Raw genomic sequence first — 16,335 nt, 5'->3', positions numbered from 1 at the left:
AGAATGTACATATACGTTCCTGCTTTGACGGGGGTTTGTGATGAGATGATGTCCCTGCAGCGATGATGTCCCTGCAGCGATCCCGCTCTCATCTGAGTGAGGCACCGGAGATAATGAGAATCAGCTGCGATCCCGCAGCTGACCCCCATTAACCCCTTAGTGACCGCCGAAACGGCGGTCACTAATGGGCCGGTGCCGCCGCTATATTTCATCTCCCCCCACCGTGAATCCACGGTGGGGGTAGATGAAATAGTTAAAATCAGACCCCAGACCAGCCCCCCTAGTGCCCCGGTATCTAACCCCCCCTCCCCGCGGCGGCCATCAGATCCAAGATGGCCGCCGCGATCACTGTGAACAGACTAATGTTTGTTCACAGTGATCTCTTTGTAAAAATGAATGAAAACCCCATGCTCTCCGCCACCGGAGAGCATGTGGCAGTCATCGGGGACCCCCCCTGTGGGGTCCCGGTACAAGCGATCAGCGGTATATACTATATACCGCTGATCGCTTGTGCCATGTGCCGCCGGAACATTTTATCCCCTGTCACCATGAATGATTGGTGACAGGGGATAAAAAGTGATGTCCCCCCACCCCCCCAGTCGCCCCCCACCCCCCCAGTCACCCCCGAGTCACCCTCCCCTACCCCATATACAAGCCTCCTAAATCAACTTAAGAAAAGAACTGGTCCCTAAAAAAATCTTAGTAACTAATTTATGTGATACGACTTTCTTTTTTAGAAGCTGAGAATTTAAAAGTTCATAAAATGCTAATTTTTTCAATTTTTCATGATATTTTGATGTTTTTCACAAAAAACACACAAAGTAGTGACCAAATTTTGCCACTAACATAAAGTGCCATATGTGACGAAAAAACAATCTCAGAATCGCTAGCATACGTTAAAGCATCACTGAGCTATAAGAGCATAAAGTGAAACAGGTCAGATTTTGAAAAATGAGCCTGTCTTTTAGGTGCAAATAGGCTTGGTCTTGAAGGGGTTAATGTGTAATGCCCAATGTCCCCTGTGGAGGCACTACAAGGATTTTGAACACTTGCTACCAAGTTCACTAACAGCTTATGGATGATCACTGGGGTTCTATACAATGGAAAAGCAAATTTGTGGTTAGTGAATTTACAAATCAAAGATGAGACCCAACCATGACAACATGCTGCACATACAGATGAGGGTTAGTCACAATGTATGACATAAGTAATTCTCTATGGGCTAAACATTACTTATCTCACTCCTCATTCTAGACATCAGCCTGATAGTACATCTTGACTGATACTAAAATGTCCTGAATCTAAGCCAGAGTTTCTTAAAGGTGTTCTCTGGGCAAAATGGACTAATAGGCTATCCATAGAATATACCCAGCACTCATGCAAATCAGCTCTTTTATGCCCGCAGTGAACAGAGTTGGTCTCCGTTCGGTCTCCAAACAGCTGAACGGTCAGATGTCAGCACCATGCTGATCAAGGCTCAAGAACTCTGTGTAAGAAGACAAAGCTAAGTAGAGCTGGAATTGAAAATCTGAAAGGATATTAGACTTTGATTGATCAATGTTAAAAAGTCTTTATTAAGGGTAGCTTCACACGTACACGTTATTAACGCTGCGAGTCGGCTAGGTCCTGGCAGATCACTTTCACTACATACACGCAGCGGTCTGAATGACCGTTGCGTGTATGTAATTCTGCCGGCCGCTTAACCCCTTCAGCTCCCGCTCTGTATACATTACCTGTCCTCGCTGCACGGGGTCCCAGCGTGCTGCTCTCCCGCCCGGCCAATCAGTGGCTGCGGCTGGGCAACACACTGATTGGCCGGGCGGGAGAGCAGTACACCGGGACCCCGTGCAGCAAGGACAGGTAATGTATACAGAGCGGGAGCCGGATGGCAACAGAAGGGGTTAAGCGGCCGGAAGAATTTCATATGCGCAGCGGTCGTTCAGACCGCTGCGTGTATGTATTGAAAGTGATCTGCCAGGACCTAGCCGACTCGCAGCGTTATTAACGCTGCAAGTCGGTACGTGTGAAGCTACCCTAAATGAGAACGATGAAAAAAGATGCCTTAAAATGAATGCACTCATTAAAGTGCTTTGACATTTACACCCAAACTATTACATCTATAAAAAAAAAAAAAAAGTTTTCTTCAAGAACAGCAATCCCCAAGCACAAGCTGGGTTCCAAAATTATTAAAATGAAATTCCTGCAATGCTACAGGTTACCCAAAGGAATTAATAACCTAACTACAGGGAACTCCTGTAATCCTCCAGAGTGTATTTACAAGACTCCTACATCAAAATATGCATTGATAACCTAACCAGGAACAAAGTACATGCTGTGACCCCAGTAGCAGATGTGAAAAGGAAAGCCACAGATCCAACCTGTATAGAAACCCTCTTTGCACACTGTACCTCAATATTAAATGTCAGTGGAACAGTAGGACTGGGCATGCTGGATTTTAATATGCCCAATCATTTGTTCCCAAGGCAGATAAGGATAACAGAGGGGAATTAAAAATCATCCATTGTTTGTGGGCTCTGGCTGCGACATATTCTTCTCTACCCATTAAACATACATGCATGTTTATCCATATTGGGGGAATAGTTTAGCTTCGGAAAAGTTACTTCTCCACAAAGGATTTTTGTAAAACGTATGTAGTTAAATGAAAATAGCACGAATATTTGTTTTCCGTTCTACATTACAGAAGCTCTATAGGTGTTTTCATGGACGTTAACATTAATGGCCATCAATATCATACCATTTTACAGTGGCTGTGACTGCTCTTTCTGTTCAGGCGTATTCAATGAACTGCAGTATAAGGCACGGGCAGTATAAAATGTATGTAGTCATGCCTGGCAACTATGAAGATGCTGTAGGGGCTCACCCCCACCAATGTCATATTGATGACCTACCCTAAATGCAAAAATATTTAATAAAATAAAACCATGTAAGATTGAGCTGCAACTTTCAAAAATAAAGGATTCCTTATACAAAAATTGTATAAAAACATTTGCAACATGGTAAAGAGTCGTTCCAGTGAAAATGCCGCAGTACTGCAACAGAGTTACAATGAAACCGCAACCTGTGAATGCAGCAGGACAGAAAATAACTCTTTGGTTTGTTATATAACTAGCTCTTCTGTCCTGCTTAGGGTGCATACTAGGTGTGGTAGTGCCCGTACTTCATCAGGGACCAGTACTATATGCGATTTTTTGCAATTTGGGTCGTTTTATACTATGTTTGCTTAATAAAGGAATTATTTATCGTGTGAGGTGCAGGTCAATTATACACATTTGTCTTCTTTTTTGACCCAACACTCACCTGTCTTATTCTTTTTGTCCCCATTCTCATCTAAGGCAGACAAGGCTGTAGTGATGCTCTTCTGAAGATCATTATTGCCTCCAACAGAATCATCATCATCGGAAGAAAAGGAAGGCAACGCCTCCAGGTTCTTTTTGAATTCCTCTTCAGTCTTTTTTGGAGAGCTCCCTACCTCAGAACCTGCTGACTGAGGCTGAGGAAGTGGACCAGGACAAGGGCTCTTTATCACGGGGGTACAGGGCCTTCTGATCCTGTTAGGTACACGCACCGCAGGAGCTGAAAACTGCTGCTTTGGTCCAGTCTTTAAAAAGTCCAAGAAAGAAGCAATAAAACCAGTTTTAACTTCTGGTTGCTTTTCCTCCACTTCCTTTATTTTCTGCCTCATCCTTTCTTGGTGCTGGTAGCTATCATAGTAACCCTCAGTGACATGCGAGGAGTATGGCATCCCCACATCAGGACCTTTCGACAATGGCCGTTTCATTTGTACATTCCGCTTAGCTTGCTTGACATTTGCATTTTCATCTTCCGTAAAATGTTTGATTGGCATTTTATCTTTTCCTTTCATTTTTTGAAGGCCGTCTTGGGCTAGATCTTGGCAGTCTTCTTCCATTTGGCCACTAGAGCTGCTGCCTGCTTGAGGATCACTTTTTGACATGTGCGATCCAGCTGTGCTCTCATCTGTGTTCATAATAAAGTCTCCATCAGATGGCGCACTTTCCTCATTGAGGTTTTTCGTATTGGCCAAGAATTCTGAATCTCCGATATCTGCGGCTACATCATTAGTGTCCTTAGATTCATTTTTCTTACTCATCTCAGAATTCTCATGGTCATCCGTACTGGTCCCTAGCACCGGCGAACCCATACTGCTTGGCAAGTCTTGCTCTAAAGGCTGAATCTGGTTTTGATCAAGACTTGTGGTTTTGGAATGAGTCGTAGAAACAGTAGAAAGGTTTATTGCTGTTTGGCCACCATTTAATGAAAGCGTGTTTAGATTCTGCTGCTGCTTTGGGGGTGTAAAGTTTGCAGATGTGTTCCTTATATTCAGGGACTGGAAACGGGACTTTGAGTCATCTGGTTTGACAGATAAATTGTCCTCGGTAGAAGACTTGGCAAACTCTTGGGCTGCTGTAGCTGCTAAAATGTCATCAACATGAGACAAAAAGTTCCTTTCATCGCTGAGCAACATGGACTCTGTAAAACACATTGGGTTCAAAGACTCAAATTGATTCTTCGAGTCTAAACGTGGTCTCTGACCAAAATCTTTAGTCTGCAAATGTTGCTGCAAATGCTTCCCATCAGAGGTGTCCATTTTGATGACATCTGAGCTCTGCGGGTGAATAGATGGTTGAGGCTGGCCTCCATTGCTCTGGATGATGTGTCCGTCCATCTGAAGGAATTGTGGGGTCACCTGCTGGGGACTCTGAATGCGCTGCATTGATGCAGGGGCCTTTGATTGTGCCAAATTGGACTGTAAAATAGACTGCTGAAACATTTGCAAATCTGAATCAAGAAGTACCTGTGTTCCTTGTAGCTGAAGATGCTGAGGATGCCTCAAAACTGCTTGAAGCTGTGGAGACGTGCTTGGCTGCTCTGGAAGCTTCGTTTCATGCACTTTGTGTAACATGTTATGCTGACTCAAGTCCTTAGCACTAACTTGTGGGGGTTGTATCAAGTCTGTGGTATTCTTAGCATCGTGGCCAGAAGAACTGTTCATATGACTTACGTGCTGAGACATATGACCAACAGGGCTCATCATCCGTTCATCTTTTTTAGGCCCCTGAAGGCCAAGAACTTGGTCTTCTAGACGAGAATTGCTCTTGATAACACTTTGAGAGTATCGGTCATCAGCCTTTGAAACACTGTAAGCAGTCTCTTGAGGAGTCATCTCTCCATCATTCAGTCCTTGAGTAGAAGACTCAATATTGGTTTGCTGTTGTAATGCCTGCAAATCAGGCATCTGAAATTTCTCCTCTTGTTTTACACTTGCATACAGGTTGGTTTCAGACTTCTTTACATAGGATTTGGAGTCTGCAGTCGTCCTACTATTTTGCAATGCTTGTGAGTGAGGAGGGGATGAGAAGGAGGATGAGGGAACGGTTGGCAAAAACTTCTGAGACTGTGGGGAAGTGGAGTCTTGAGCAGCTTGGGATGAATGCATAGAAATGTAATTTTGAGTAGGACTCGAGGCAGGTAGTGTCTGTCCGCGAGAGGAAGCAGAAAATGGAAGAGATGGGGATGATAGTGGTAGGTTCTGTCCAGAATTATAACTTTCTGAAGGACTTACTGGTGACATCACCTGTGATTGAGATGAATAGCTAACTTGTGATTGACTGACTGGAGTTAAACCCTGAGTGTTACTGGAAGAATAACTTTGAGTCTGGTTAGCTGAAGACAAATCTCTTGTTTGATCAGAGTAGTTCTCGCTTGAGACTGAAGGCAGCGTAAGCGGCTGATCGGTCGAGTAACTTAGTGTCTGGCTGCCAGAGGTTATGGTTTGTGATTGGCTAGAGAATGCAGTAAGTGGTTTGTATAAAGGAGGCAGCTTTTCCGATTTGATTGTTGAGAACACTTGCGATTGGCTAGCTGATGGCAGGTTGGGGGACTGTGTTGAGACATAGCTAGGAGACTGGCTTACAGGTAAAAGGCTACTAAGCTGTGCTGTGGAGAAGGCTTGTGCTTGGCTTGAAATGACAGAACTCTGGTTCTGAGAAGACTTTATGTAACTTTGGGTCTGCCCAGGAGACGCTACACTCTGAGATTTGGGGGTCTTTGAGGACCTTGGGGGTGCCTTTGTGGGACAGTTTTTTGCTTTTGTAGAAGAGGGAGGGAAACCAGGGGATGGTATGACAGATGGGTAAGATTGAGATAATTCCACAGAAACTTGAGGGGTTTTCTGTACCGGTCCACCATTGCTCACCTGAGTAAGAGCTCCGAGAGGAGCACATAACAGAGCGGACTGTCTTGATGTGTCCTGCAAGGCAGCCCCAGCCACACTTGTTAAATAATTCGGTAAGGAATGCTGAGTACCAGATAGCTGTGCCTGTACAGACTGTGTACTTGAAGGCCTCTGATGGTGTTTTATAACACTACATTCCCTCTGAAGTGCTCTTTCAATGGAGGCGGTAGAACCAGTAAACACTGATGTACTGTATGGCTGAGCAGTCTGTTGGGTCCCACCAAGTGCTGACGGCAACAAACTGAACTGGGGCTGTAGGAGATGTGGTGCAGATTCCTGGGCAGACCGATATGTTGACGACTGTGGTATGCCGGTACTTAGCACAGCACTGCCGAGACGTTCAAAAGTCAAGGCAGTAGGAGTCTGTGATGACTTGATCTGCAGCAAAGGGTCATGAGGAGAAAGCAGACCATTTGTCGTAGCACTGAAAGTCCCATCTTGAAGAGTTAAAGATGGAGTTGTAGCAAAGTTTCTAGAGCTGAATGTATTCGGGTGCTGATAGGCCGAGAGCGCAGATGTTGGAAATGTTCCAGAGGTTTGTAAAGCTCCAGTAACAAACAGTTCTGTCGCTGTCGAGGAATGCATGCCTGGAAACAACAAGACACAGTCAGGCTGGTGGTGTAATTCTTCAAAGCAATACGTTCCTTACAACTTACTAGTTATAGTAAAAGAATAATGCATCCAAAACACTTTATAAAATAATATGTCACATGCTTCATGATGCCAACTAAAATACCAACTAGAACAGCATACTGTTGTAAGGAATTGAAAATACAAAAAGGAGGACATCAAAATACTGGCAATATAAACAGGTGGGTTATCAAATTCCCCAACCTTTACAGGAGTTTAACCTTGACTGTTTATCCCTTTCCTGTACCAGTATATGCATCATCGAAGCATCGAATAGTATGCACCAACAACACCACTTGTGAGTGTCAGTAGGGTAACACAGACAGCAACCCCCTATAAAGTAAATTTTTCCTGGACAGCCTCTTTAAGAAGCTAAGTAAATATGCTGCATACTCTAATATAGGGCATAGATGTGTATGTCAGTCACTACAAAACTTAAGAGTAATGTCCATCAAAGAGAAAAGTTAAGAGCTGCTATTACCAGTTTGCCATGACGGGGCCCTGAACTGTGGCAGGAGGGTGGTACCCGATGATGCTGCCTGAGCGGTCCGAGACTCTATTGCAGATAGAAAGTTCATCACTGATGTTTCTGTAGTGTTACTACCAGCCACATGAAGGCTGGTATCAAAGATGCCGGATAAACCTGTAACCAATGGGAGAATTTTTATTTTAAACAAATGTACATTTTAGGAAATTACACCTCTATTCTGCTTGTTTATTAATTTCCCCCCCAAAATCCCTGTATTTGCTCTCTATGATAACCTTTGGGATAACACCCACTTATCGTCTACAACAAAAAGACAAGGGATTGTGTCCAGTGTTTAAAGACACAAAGATACAAGGACCATGGAAGTGATGCAAAGCAAAAACTGTCCTTAAAGCGACTCTGTACCCACAATCTGACCCCCCCCCCCCCCAAACTACTTGTACCTTCAGATAGCTGCTTTTAATCCAAGATCTGTCCTGGGGTCCGTTCGGCAGGTGATGCAGTTATAGTCATAAAAACAACTTTTAATCCTGCAGCGCTGTGTCTAATGGCCAGGGCTTACATTTGTATATGCATTAGGCTGGCACACTCTCTCTGTCCCTCCTCCCCACCCTCCTCATCATTAGGAATGCTCTAGGCAGATTGCTTCCTATTCCCCACTTGTGTGTATAATGAACATGGGCTGGATCGTTAATACACCTGTGCAAAGCTCAAACAGCAGTAAATGTTCCTGGATCATTCCTAATGATGAGGAGGGTGGGGAGGAAGGACAGAGAGGGTGTGCCAGCCTAATGCATATACAAATGTAAGCCCCGGCCGTTAGAGACAGCACTGCAGGATTAAAAGTTGTTTTTAGGACAATAACTGCATCCCCTGCCGAACGGACCCCAGGACAGATCTTGTATTAAAAGCAGCTATCCGAAGGTACAAGTGGTTTGGGGGGGTCAGACTGTGGGTACAGAGTCACTTTAAAGCAATAAACACACTGAAGAGGCTGCAATAATCACACAAGCATTGCGAGGAGAGCTAAGAGCTACTTGGTGGAGAATTCTAGGAGACATACCCCTGACTATGCAGTATTTAGGGCCATCAATGTTAAGGTTGGATAACCCCTTGTCATGTTCTAGCATCCAAGACACAGTTATCACAGCTGTATAGGAGGCAGATGCTTTTTGATAAGTACCCAGAGCTCTGTGCACTGAGTGCATCTGCAGCCTTCCTTTCTGCTCTAAGAGTCCAATCATAAAACTGGTACAGAAGTAACTGGAGAGGTGGTGTTAGGAAAGCACTCAATACTATGGCTACTTATGAAGGATTCGCCTCTAAAGCACTTGTAAAAAAGGTGCCAAGACAATATATTTTTTTTCAGTAATGAAACTTGCGTAATCGAAACTTGATATATATTTTAACGCCTCCCAACATACTCTGTATAGAATAGTCAGCAGTTTTAAAGGCTCACACCTGCAGACAGATTCCCTTTAAAAGGGTCCCTTCACACAGAAAGATTATCTGCCAAAGATTTGAAGCCAAAGCCAGGAATGGATTTGAAAAGAGAAATCTCAGGCTTTCCTTTATGACCTGATCTCTGTTTATAGTCTGTTCCTGGCTTTGGCTTCAAATCTTTGGCAGATGATCTGTCAGATAATCCTTCTGTGTAAATGGTAAATGGACCCTTAGACTAAAACACTCATGCCTGCAAATTAGCGCTAAACTAGGAGATTGGCACCTATTTAGGGAGCGTTTAGGTTTTTATAAAAAAAAAAAAAAAAAAAATGTATGAAAGAGGCCATTTGTGAACACAGCCTTACATGGCCCAATATTCAGGCAGGCTGGGTCACACAAATGATTGCTGGCACAGGATACAGGAAAAACCACCATGCTAGTTAACTTCTAACTAATGTCTACATGTGACTTGTACTACCTGTAGGATGGTGGGTGGTGGCATATCCAGGAAGCTGATGAGTGGCTGCATAGGTCTGTCGGTGCAGAAGCTCTGTTTCTGAATGAGAAGGATGTCCAGCTCCATAGCTCAGGCTGTAGAAACAAACAAGTAATAGGCATTACACTCTGGAATAAGGACTATTGAGTCTTTATGTTATTATATTATGTCTTTATGTTATTATGTTATTATATTATTGAGTCTATATGTTATTATAACAAGTTTAAGGGTGCATAGGGTTGAAGACTTTTTAGCCCATCAACCCCAAATGGTATAAAATTACACAGAAACAGGTAAAATAAGATGTATTGTTCACTTATTCCTGTAAAGGCAATGCTTGCAAAGTCAAACAAACTAAAACACATCTATGTAACCAAACAAACAATTATACCAATACAGTGTATACAATCTGCAACGTTTCTGCAGCATGCCAACATATTTGCATGGAGTATAAATCATGTTTTGTCCTATTCACACGCATTATCCTGCAGTGCAAGAACCCCCCTGAGCACATAAACAGTGCCTACACAGAGCAGGTAGTTTGACTTGCGGTAAAACAGGCTTACTGTATACATATGTATACTGTACACAGGCTCACTGTATACAGATTTCTCATATGAATCCACATGCTTCAATAATTCCACCTTATGACCATTTAATACATTTGAGGGGAAAAAAACAACAAAACACAAACAAATACATATGCCCTCTGCTGTCAGTCTCCTTATCCACAGGAAGGTCAACGGGTTTCCCCATTTCTTACAGGTTACAGGGATCAATAATGAGGCAACCAATGCCTTAGGTGTGCCTTCACACATACAGGATCCGTATGGTTTGATGGTGCAGATATCAATGTAACTAAAAACCTGAACACAGCATCAAATCTGCTGCGGATCCTGTATGTGTAAACGCACCCTTAAATGGGGTTATCCAGGCTTAGGCTACATTCACACGTCCGTAGTTCTGTCCGCAATTCTGGACAGAACATAAAACCAAATGTTATTCAATGGCCACGTTCAGACGTCTGTATGTGTATATGGGGCAGTGATCTGTGCAGCAAAAAAAAAATAAAAAAAATTTGACCTGTAATGTGGACCGTCTTTTGCGGCACGGATCGCTAGTGTGAACATAGTGCTTCGGGAAGCACGGAGCACTACGAATGCACACTCGTAGTGAGGTCAGCGGTCGGGGACTGCACTACAGGTGTGTGAATATAGCCTTAGAAAAACACAGCCACTTTCAAACACAGTGCCACTCCTGTCCTCAGTTTGGGTGTGAGTTTTGAAGCTCAGTTCCACTAACGTGAAGGTGAACTGTAGTACCACACAGAACCGGATGACAAGGGTGGTGCTGTTTTTGCAGCCCTTTAACAGTAATAGACATGTATTAAATCTCTCCTGCTGCACCAGTGCTGGCACCCTGATGGTCCCTGCTGGTTTTTCATTACTCTGTTCCTGCAATTATGTTGCACACTTCCGTATGACCAATGCAGCCAAACAGCAGCCTCAGTGGTGATGACTGTACGCTGGTTCGACACCACTGAGGCTAGCCATTGTCCACATAGGTCACATGGAAGTGTGCAACATAAATGCAGGAGCAGAGTAAAGACTGGCAAGGACCCCACAGGACCATTGACACTGAAGCAGCTGGTTAACAGGAGAGGACTGCTTTCATTTTATCATTTTAGACTCCCGGAAAAGGCTTTTACATCTCTGTTAATCCTTTTTACCAAGTGCTTTCACTTCAATGCTATGGTTTTCTTTCTTGCACGAAAATAAGGAGCACGGTAGCAAGAGCGTGACCAACTTTGCTTAGCGCACAACACTGAAGACATCCCAACCTAGGGGCTGTGCGCAGTACAGACAATGGTTTCTGAAACGACTGTGTGAACTGCTGAGTGGAAGGCATAACCAGTTTCTGAAGACCTCCATCTGGAAGAGATGAGGCAGAAACACTGAAAATAGCACCAGCGCACACAATTCTGGCTGGGCTTGAAATGCGCTGCACAATAAAACTGAAAAGTATAGCTCATTATAGCCAATAAAGAAAAAAATCCCTGACTGCTTATGACAGTCAATGTGGATGTTCATGAGCTCATACTGTGTGGCAGACTTCCAAGGCTTATAAAATACAGACAGCCATTCTAGCAGGAAGCCTTCACAGGCTTGGGCTTTTCAATGATTCACAAAGGCAGCGAGACTCTTGGATACAGGGAATATACTGTACAGTCTAAATGCTCTTTACAGACTTATGAAGCGCCATTACTTTGTTATAGTGATTGCTTTCTGCATGTAAAAAATAAGATCGCTAGAAACATTTGAGATCCCAGACAGATAGATTAAAGTGTTTCCTTGGTAATGGAAGATAGGGAAGTGTGAGCTCACATTTCATAGTCCGATAGGAAACAACTAGTGGGGATGGGGGATTGGTTCTGGTTATTCCAGCTAGTTCATGAATAAAAACTAGCTAATACTGTTAAAAGGAGAGAAAAGAGCCACAACAACGCCAAATGTTCTGGTATCTTGTAAAGTTACCATACACATAACAGAACGTGCCAACATCTAACATGTATGGCAACCTCCCAGATGAGGTTGGGATAAAGAAGGGCAAGCAGATAAATTCAACATGCCAGACAAGCTGCTGTCAGCTGTGATAAAAGAGCTTTAAGTGTTGCTGTGAAAAAAAAACAAACACACCCATCTGACATGTCCCCGGCCAAAAGACCTCCACCAATTGCTAGATATAGCTGGGAGAAGCGTGCAACTGCATTCTTCTCTCCTTGGCTTGCTATGTTGCAGGAGGTGGGCTCCACAGACTTACAATTAAGCCTGACTCCTACAAGAAGTTGGACTGAGCTGAGAGTTGGGGAGTGAAGTGCAAAGCCCTAAGCTTCTCCCAACTACATCTAGCAATTAGTGGGGGGTCTCATAACTAAGACCCTGACCAATCAAAACTTAACATGCGAGCTAGGAGTGTTACTATTTGGGTATGTCAAGGACTTTAAGGAGACATGAAAAACAGGTAGTGGCTCGCACTCTCTTTATGGCCAGGAAAACCACAGCTAAATTCTGATCAGACCAGATTCTGTCAGATGTAACAGCCTTTATTGCTGGTGTTCAGACATAGAGAAACATGGCTTCTTTTTTTTAGAAACAGCGCCACCATTGTCAGTTTGAGTGTGGTTATGCACCTCAGTTCCATTGAAGTCAATGAAGCTGACCTGTAATACCACACACCACCTAAAGACAAGTATGGTGGGTTTTTTGCAAGAAATTAGCTGTGTTTTTTCCTAATCTTGGATAACCCCTTTAACTGACAAATCAAGGCTAAGAAACATTCCTATGAAAAACATGAATGGATGAGTAAATTTGAAAAGTGATGGGTGCGATGAATTTAGGATAGATTTACCTCTTGTAAACTGGGTTTATGGTGACCTCCCGAACAACCACCTACAGATGATGATGGTAGAGAAAAGGGTCAGGCATGTTGGATTTGCACCGCCTGACCCTTTTGTCCTATGAGGTATAAGCTAGCCTCATGGGCTGTGGCTCACCCATGCTCTTACCCAAGGAGGACACAAACATCCAGCCATGTCAACCATTCATGTATGTATGGGGAGGTCAGCAGGGATAATTATTAAAAATGTATGGCCACATTAAGAAAAGTCTAAAATACATCTACCAAACAATAGAATAGATTTTTTTTTTTTTTTTTTAGTCAGAGCAAATTTTTATCACCGTAAACGCAGAGATGACTACTCTACACCCACTGGTCAGCGGATCAAAAGGAATTGTAGCACTCCAATAAACATGTCAGATGGTCCCCGGAGGTTCAATGCCTGGTTGGATTGATCACATCTAACTTTTAGGGTTAGTGGGATGTACTGTATGTAATCTGTGGCTTAAGTTGTTGGATGCAGCCCTAGGGAGTCCTGAAAAACATGGCTACAGCCTATAGCCCTATATTTACGTTTCCAGGACTTCTTAGGGCTGCACGCTCTGGTTCGGACAAACCCAAAGGTGCTCGAGGTTCCCTCATCTCTTAAGACAAAACGTAAAGATCAAATATAGTTACAAATTGTATTGTACAGCTGCATGGAGGGATAAAACTAGGTTCATTTTACAATCCCACATGTAGAGAGAATTACAAGAAAATGACGGAAGATGGCAGGATAATTATAGTAACTGGATCAGGCCGGCATTAAGTAAATCCATACGGCGGAGGAGCAGAAATATTTAACTGCTGCAATGTATGCAATATATGGACACTAATAAAGGCTCTGATCAACCAGCTCGGCTTCCCAAAGTAATGGGAAATGACACTAAAGATACACTGGACCCGGTCTACTTTAGAGAACAGCACACAGGCATTATATAGAAGTTATATCCAGACTACTGATATTAGGAACACTATCATACATATCCCAATGTCATTCACAACCATTCCTGATTTTAGAAGGACAAGGTTGCCAGTCTGCAAGAATAGTGGAAAGCTCCAGAAACCAAAATCCTTCAGGTGTCACTTTCTTATCACACCCAGGCCTTAGGGCCCCATTACACCAACACATTATGTGACAGATTTTTTTTTTTAAGCCAAAGCCAGGAATGGATTTAAGAGGAGAAATATCAGTCTTTCATGTATTACCTGTTCTCTGTTTATAGTCCATTCCTGGTTTTGGCTAAAAAAAATCTGTCAGATATCTGTTGGTGTAATAGGACCCTTTGTGGGTTGCCATTCACAGAGGTAGGATGTCCCTGCCAGAGCAGTCTGCTGCCAAGCTCTTTAGGATCACACATCCTCTAACTATGCACCAAAGGCTGTGACTAATACAAAGGAGCTTGAGTTTTGTTGGCTCTTCCTGTCCACTGACTATATCGATGGAGATAGGGGTCAGGAATGACTGAAAATATCTGCGCAACACTTTTGTTCTCTGATTAGCTGTGGCATACCTCTCCCCATAGAGAACTCCACTAGAGGTCTTCCGATCCTTCTCAAGCCATACCTTCTACATAGCTGTGTTCATTTAGCCAACAGCTCTCACACACCATTTGGATGTTAATCCAGTCACTTACGGGCAAATATTTACACCCAAATATTTCACATCACTAAAATTTTACAATGACCCAAACATTCTCCTTTGTTATAAAGCCAAGAGAACGAACAGACTCCATAGCCCATGGAAAGAGCGAGCACAAAAGCTGCCCCTATAGGCGCCTCAGGAATATATAAAGAAATTCTGCAGAGGAGCTGTGGACGTAAAATGGTGGTGGACTTTGAAATAAAGTATATTTGCAAAATTTGAAATTTTTTTATTTTATAAGCATTTCGGTACATAGGTTCTGTTACAAGTTGCTGTGTATCTGCTAAACCTTCCAAGTAGGCTTGGGTTTTGCGCCGACTGTCATGTCGCAGTTACTTGCAGGTCATTCACTGTCAGATGTCCTAAAACCAGCAGTACATTTCACAGCCCTCCATTCTTCACTGCTGCAATCCATCAGATTCAGAGTTTCTCTTGAGCTTTTTGCAGTTTTTCAGAAATGATAACTAGTTAAAAGGAAAAAAAATCTATACAGTGGTTTACACCTGCTAAATAAGCCACCTGCTTCACAAAACCCCTCTACAACTGCGTGAGTCTCTGTAAAGTTCATCCAGGCCAAACACCTTGTTATGAAGTATGGTGAGATAATTGAAAAGCCTAAGATGTTCCCTGTTGGAAAGCATAGGCCATTATCATGAAGGGGTGCTGGAAGGCAGCCAACATCTTGCACACACTGCCAGTGCTGCCAGCTCTCAAGCTGACGTGTCAAACAGCGAGCCACTCATTGTCCCCAGAATGTCTCCGACAACCGTGGAAGACTTGATATGGAAACAGCAGGCTTCCTTCCCGATACCAGCGAGAGTCATTTATACGGAGCTGTCAATTGAGACATTACGAGAAGACTAGTAGAAAATCAGGCTGAGGGGTGCAACTAACACAGAAAGATTTCCCCCCGCTTCGGATTAGTGCAGAAAAGGTTACTACAAAATATCAAATTCACACTGTGGTGTATAAGGTTGTTATACTGTGACAGGCTTACTCTGTAACCCATGTGACAGACAGTATGGCAGTAATGCAATGTAATATTATATCAGGAGGAGCATTCCAGTCTAAAGCATTTATCACTTGGCCCATGGATGGCTAGAACGAGACAGGACAAGGACGGACAGTCACTGGGCCAACAACACAGCCCCTGGAGAAAGATGTACAGAGCAGAAATGGCACCCTGCTTTCCTATTACACCAGCAACAGGGGCGTAGCTAGGGGTTCAACTTAGGGGGGGCCAGTGAGTCTCAGTAGGCCCCCAACCGATTGTATTACCCATAGGGAACCTCAGCAGATGACAATGATTTCCGAATAATAAAGGGTATTTTCTACTCCATTATTCATAGTGAACAGGGACAGAGAACAGTGGAAAAGACTTTCTACATTTCACATATATAACCATGTAAAAATTAAAGTGGTTATCCAGCATTGCAAAAACATAGCTGCCTTTTCCAGAAACAGCGCCACTCTCCTCCAAAGCTTGGATGTGGTAGTGCAGCTCAGTTCCACTAAAAGAGAATGGAACCAAGTTGTAATACCACAAACAACATAGAGCAAGCTGTGGTGCTGTTTCTGTTTTCTAATTAGCCATCCATTAATTCTTCTATCTCATATTTATCTGTCTAATATCTTTTGGGCAGCATAAGCACTACACCATAGCTGATGGTCAGTGACCAAATAGGCAACACCCAAAAGAGATACCCGCAGTACCAATAGAGTAAATGTATAGTACAAATGCTGTACAATAGACCTTCCCTGTGCACCCCCATATAGTAGTTAGGCCCCTCTGTACCTTCATATTGAAATTCAGCTTCTCTGTGCATCCATATAGTAGTTAGGCCTTCTGTGCCCCAATATAGTAACTATTTCCCTCTGTTTCTATGTAGTAGTAGTTAGGGCCCTCTGTGCCCTCATATAGAAGT

The 16,335-nt window shown here is 43.3% G+C and overlaps 1 protein-coding gene across 2 annotated transcripts in view; it reads right to left on the bottom strand.

The window, feature by feature from the left end:
• The window catches only part of QSER1 (glutamine and serine rich 1), a 51,109-nt gene that overhangs the window by 18,037 nt on the left and 16,737 nt on the right, over positions 1–16,335 (bottom strand). For both annotated transcript variants that reach the window (XM_069965787.1, XM_069965788.1), the window contains exons 2-4: positions 9,313–9,425; positions 7,386–7,547; positions 3,319–6,861 (exon numbers count right to left, since the gene is read on the bottom strand). In XM_069965787.1, the coding sequence (XP_069821888.1) occupies positions 3,319–6,861; positions 7,386–7,547; positions 9,313–9,425 (3,818 nt within the window). The remainder of the gene's footprint in view (positions 1–3,318; positions 6,862–7,385; positions 7,548–9,312; positions 9,426–16,335) is intronic.

This window comes from Dendropsophus ebraccatus, chromosome 4 (assembly GCF_027789765.1).
Source record: "Dendropsophus ebraccatus isolate aDenEbr1 chromosome 4, aDenEbr1.pat, whole genome shotgun sequence".
In the NCBI taxonomy this organism is placed as follows: domain Eukaryota; kingdom Metazoa; phylum Chordata; class Amphibia; order Anura; family Hylidae; genus Dendropsophus; species Dendropsophus ebraccatus.
This window is presented reverse-complemented; position numbering and strand designations above follow the sequence as displayed.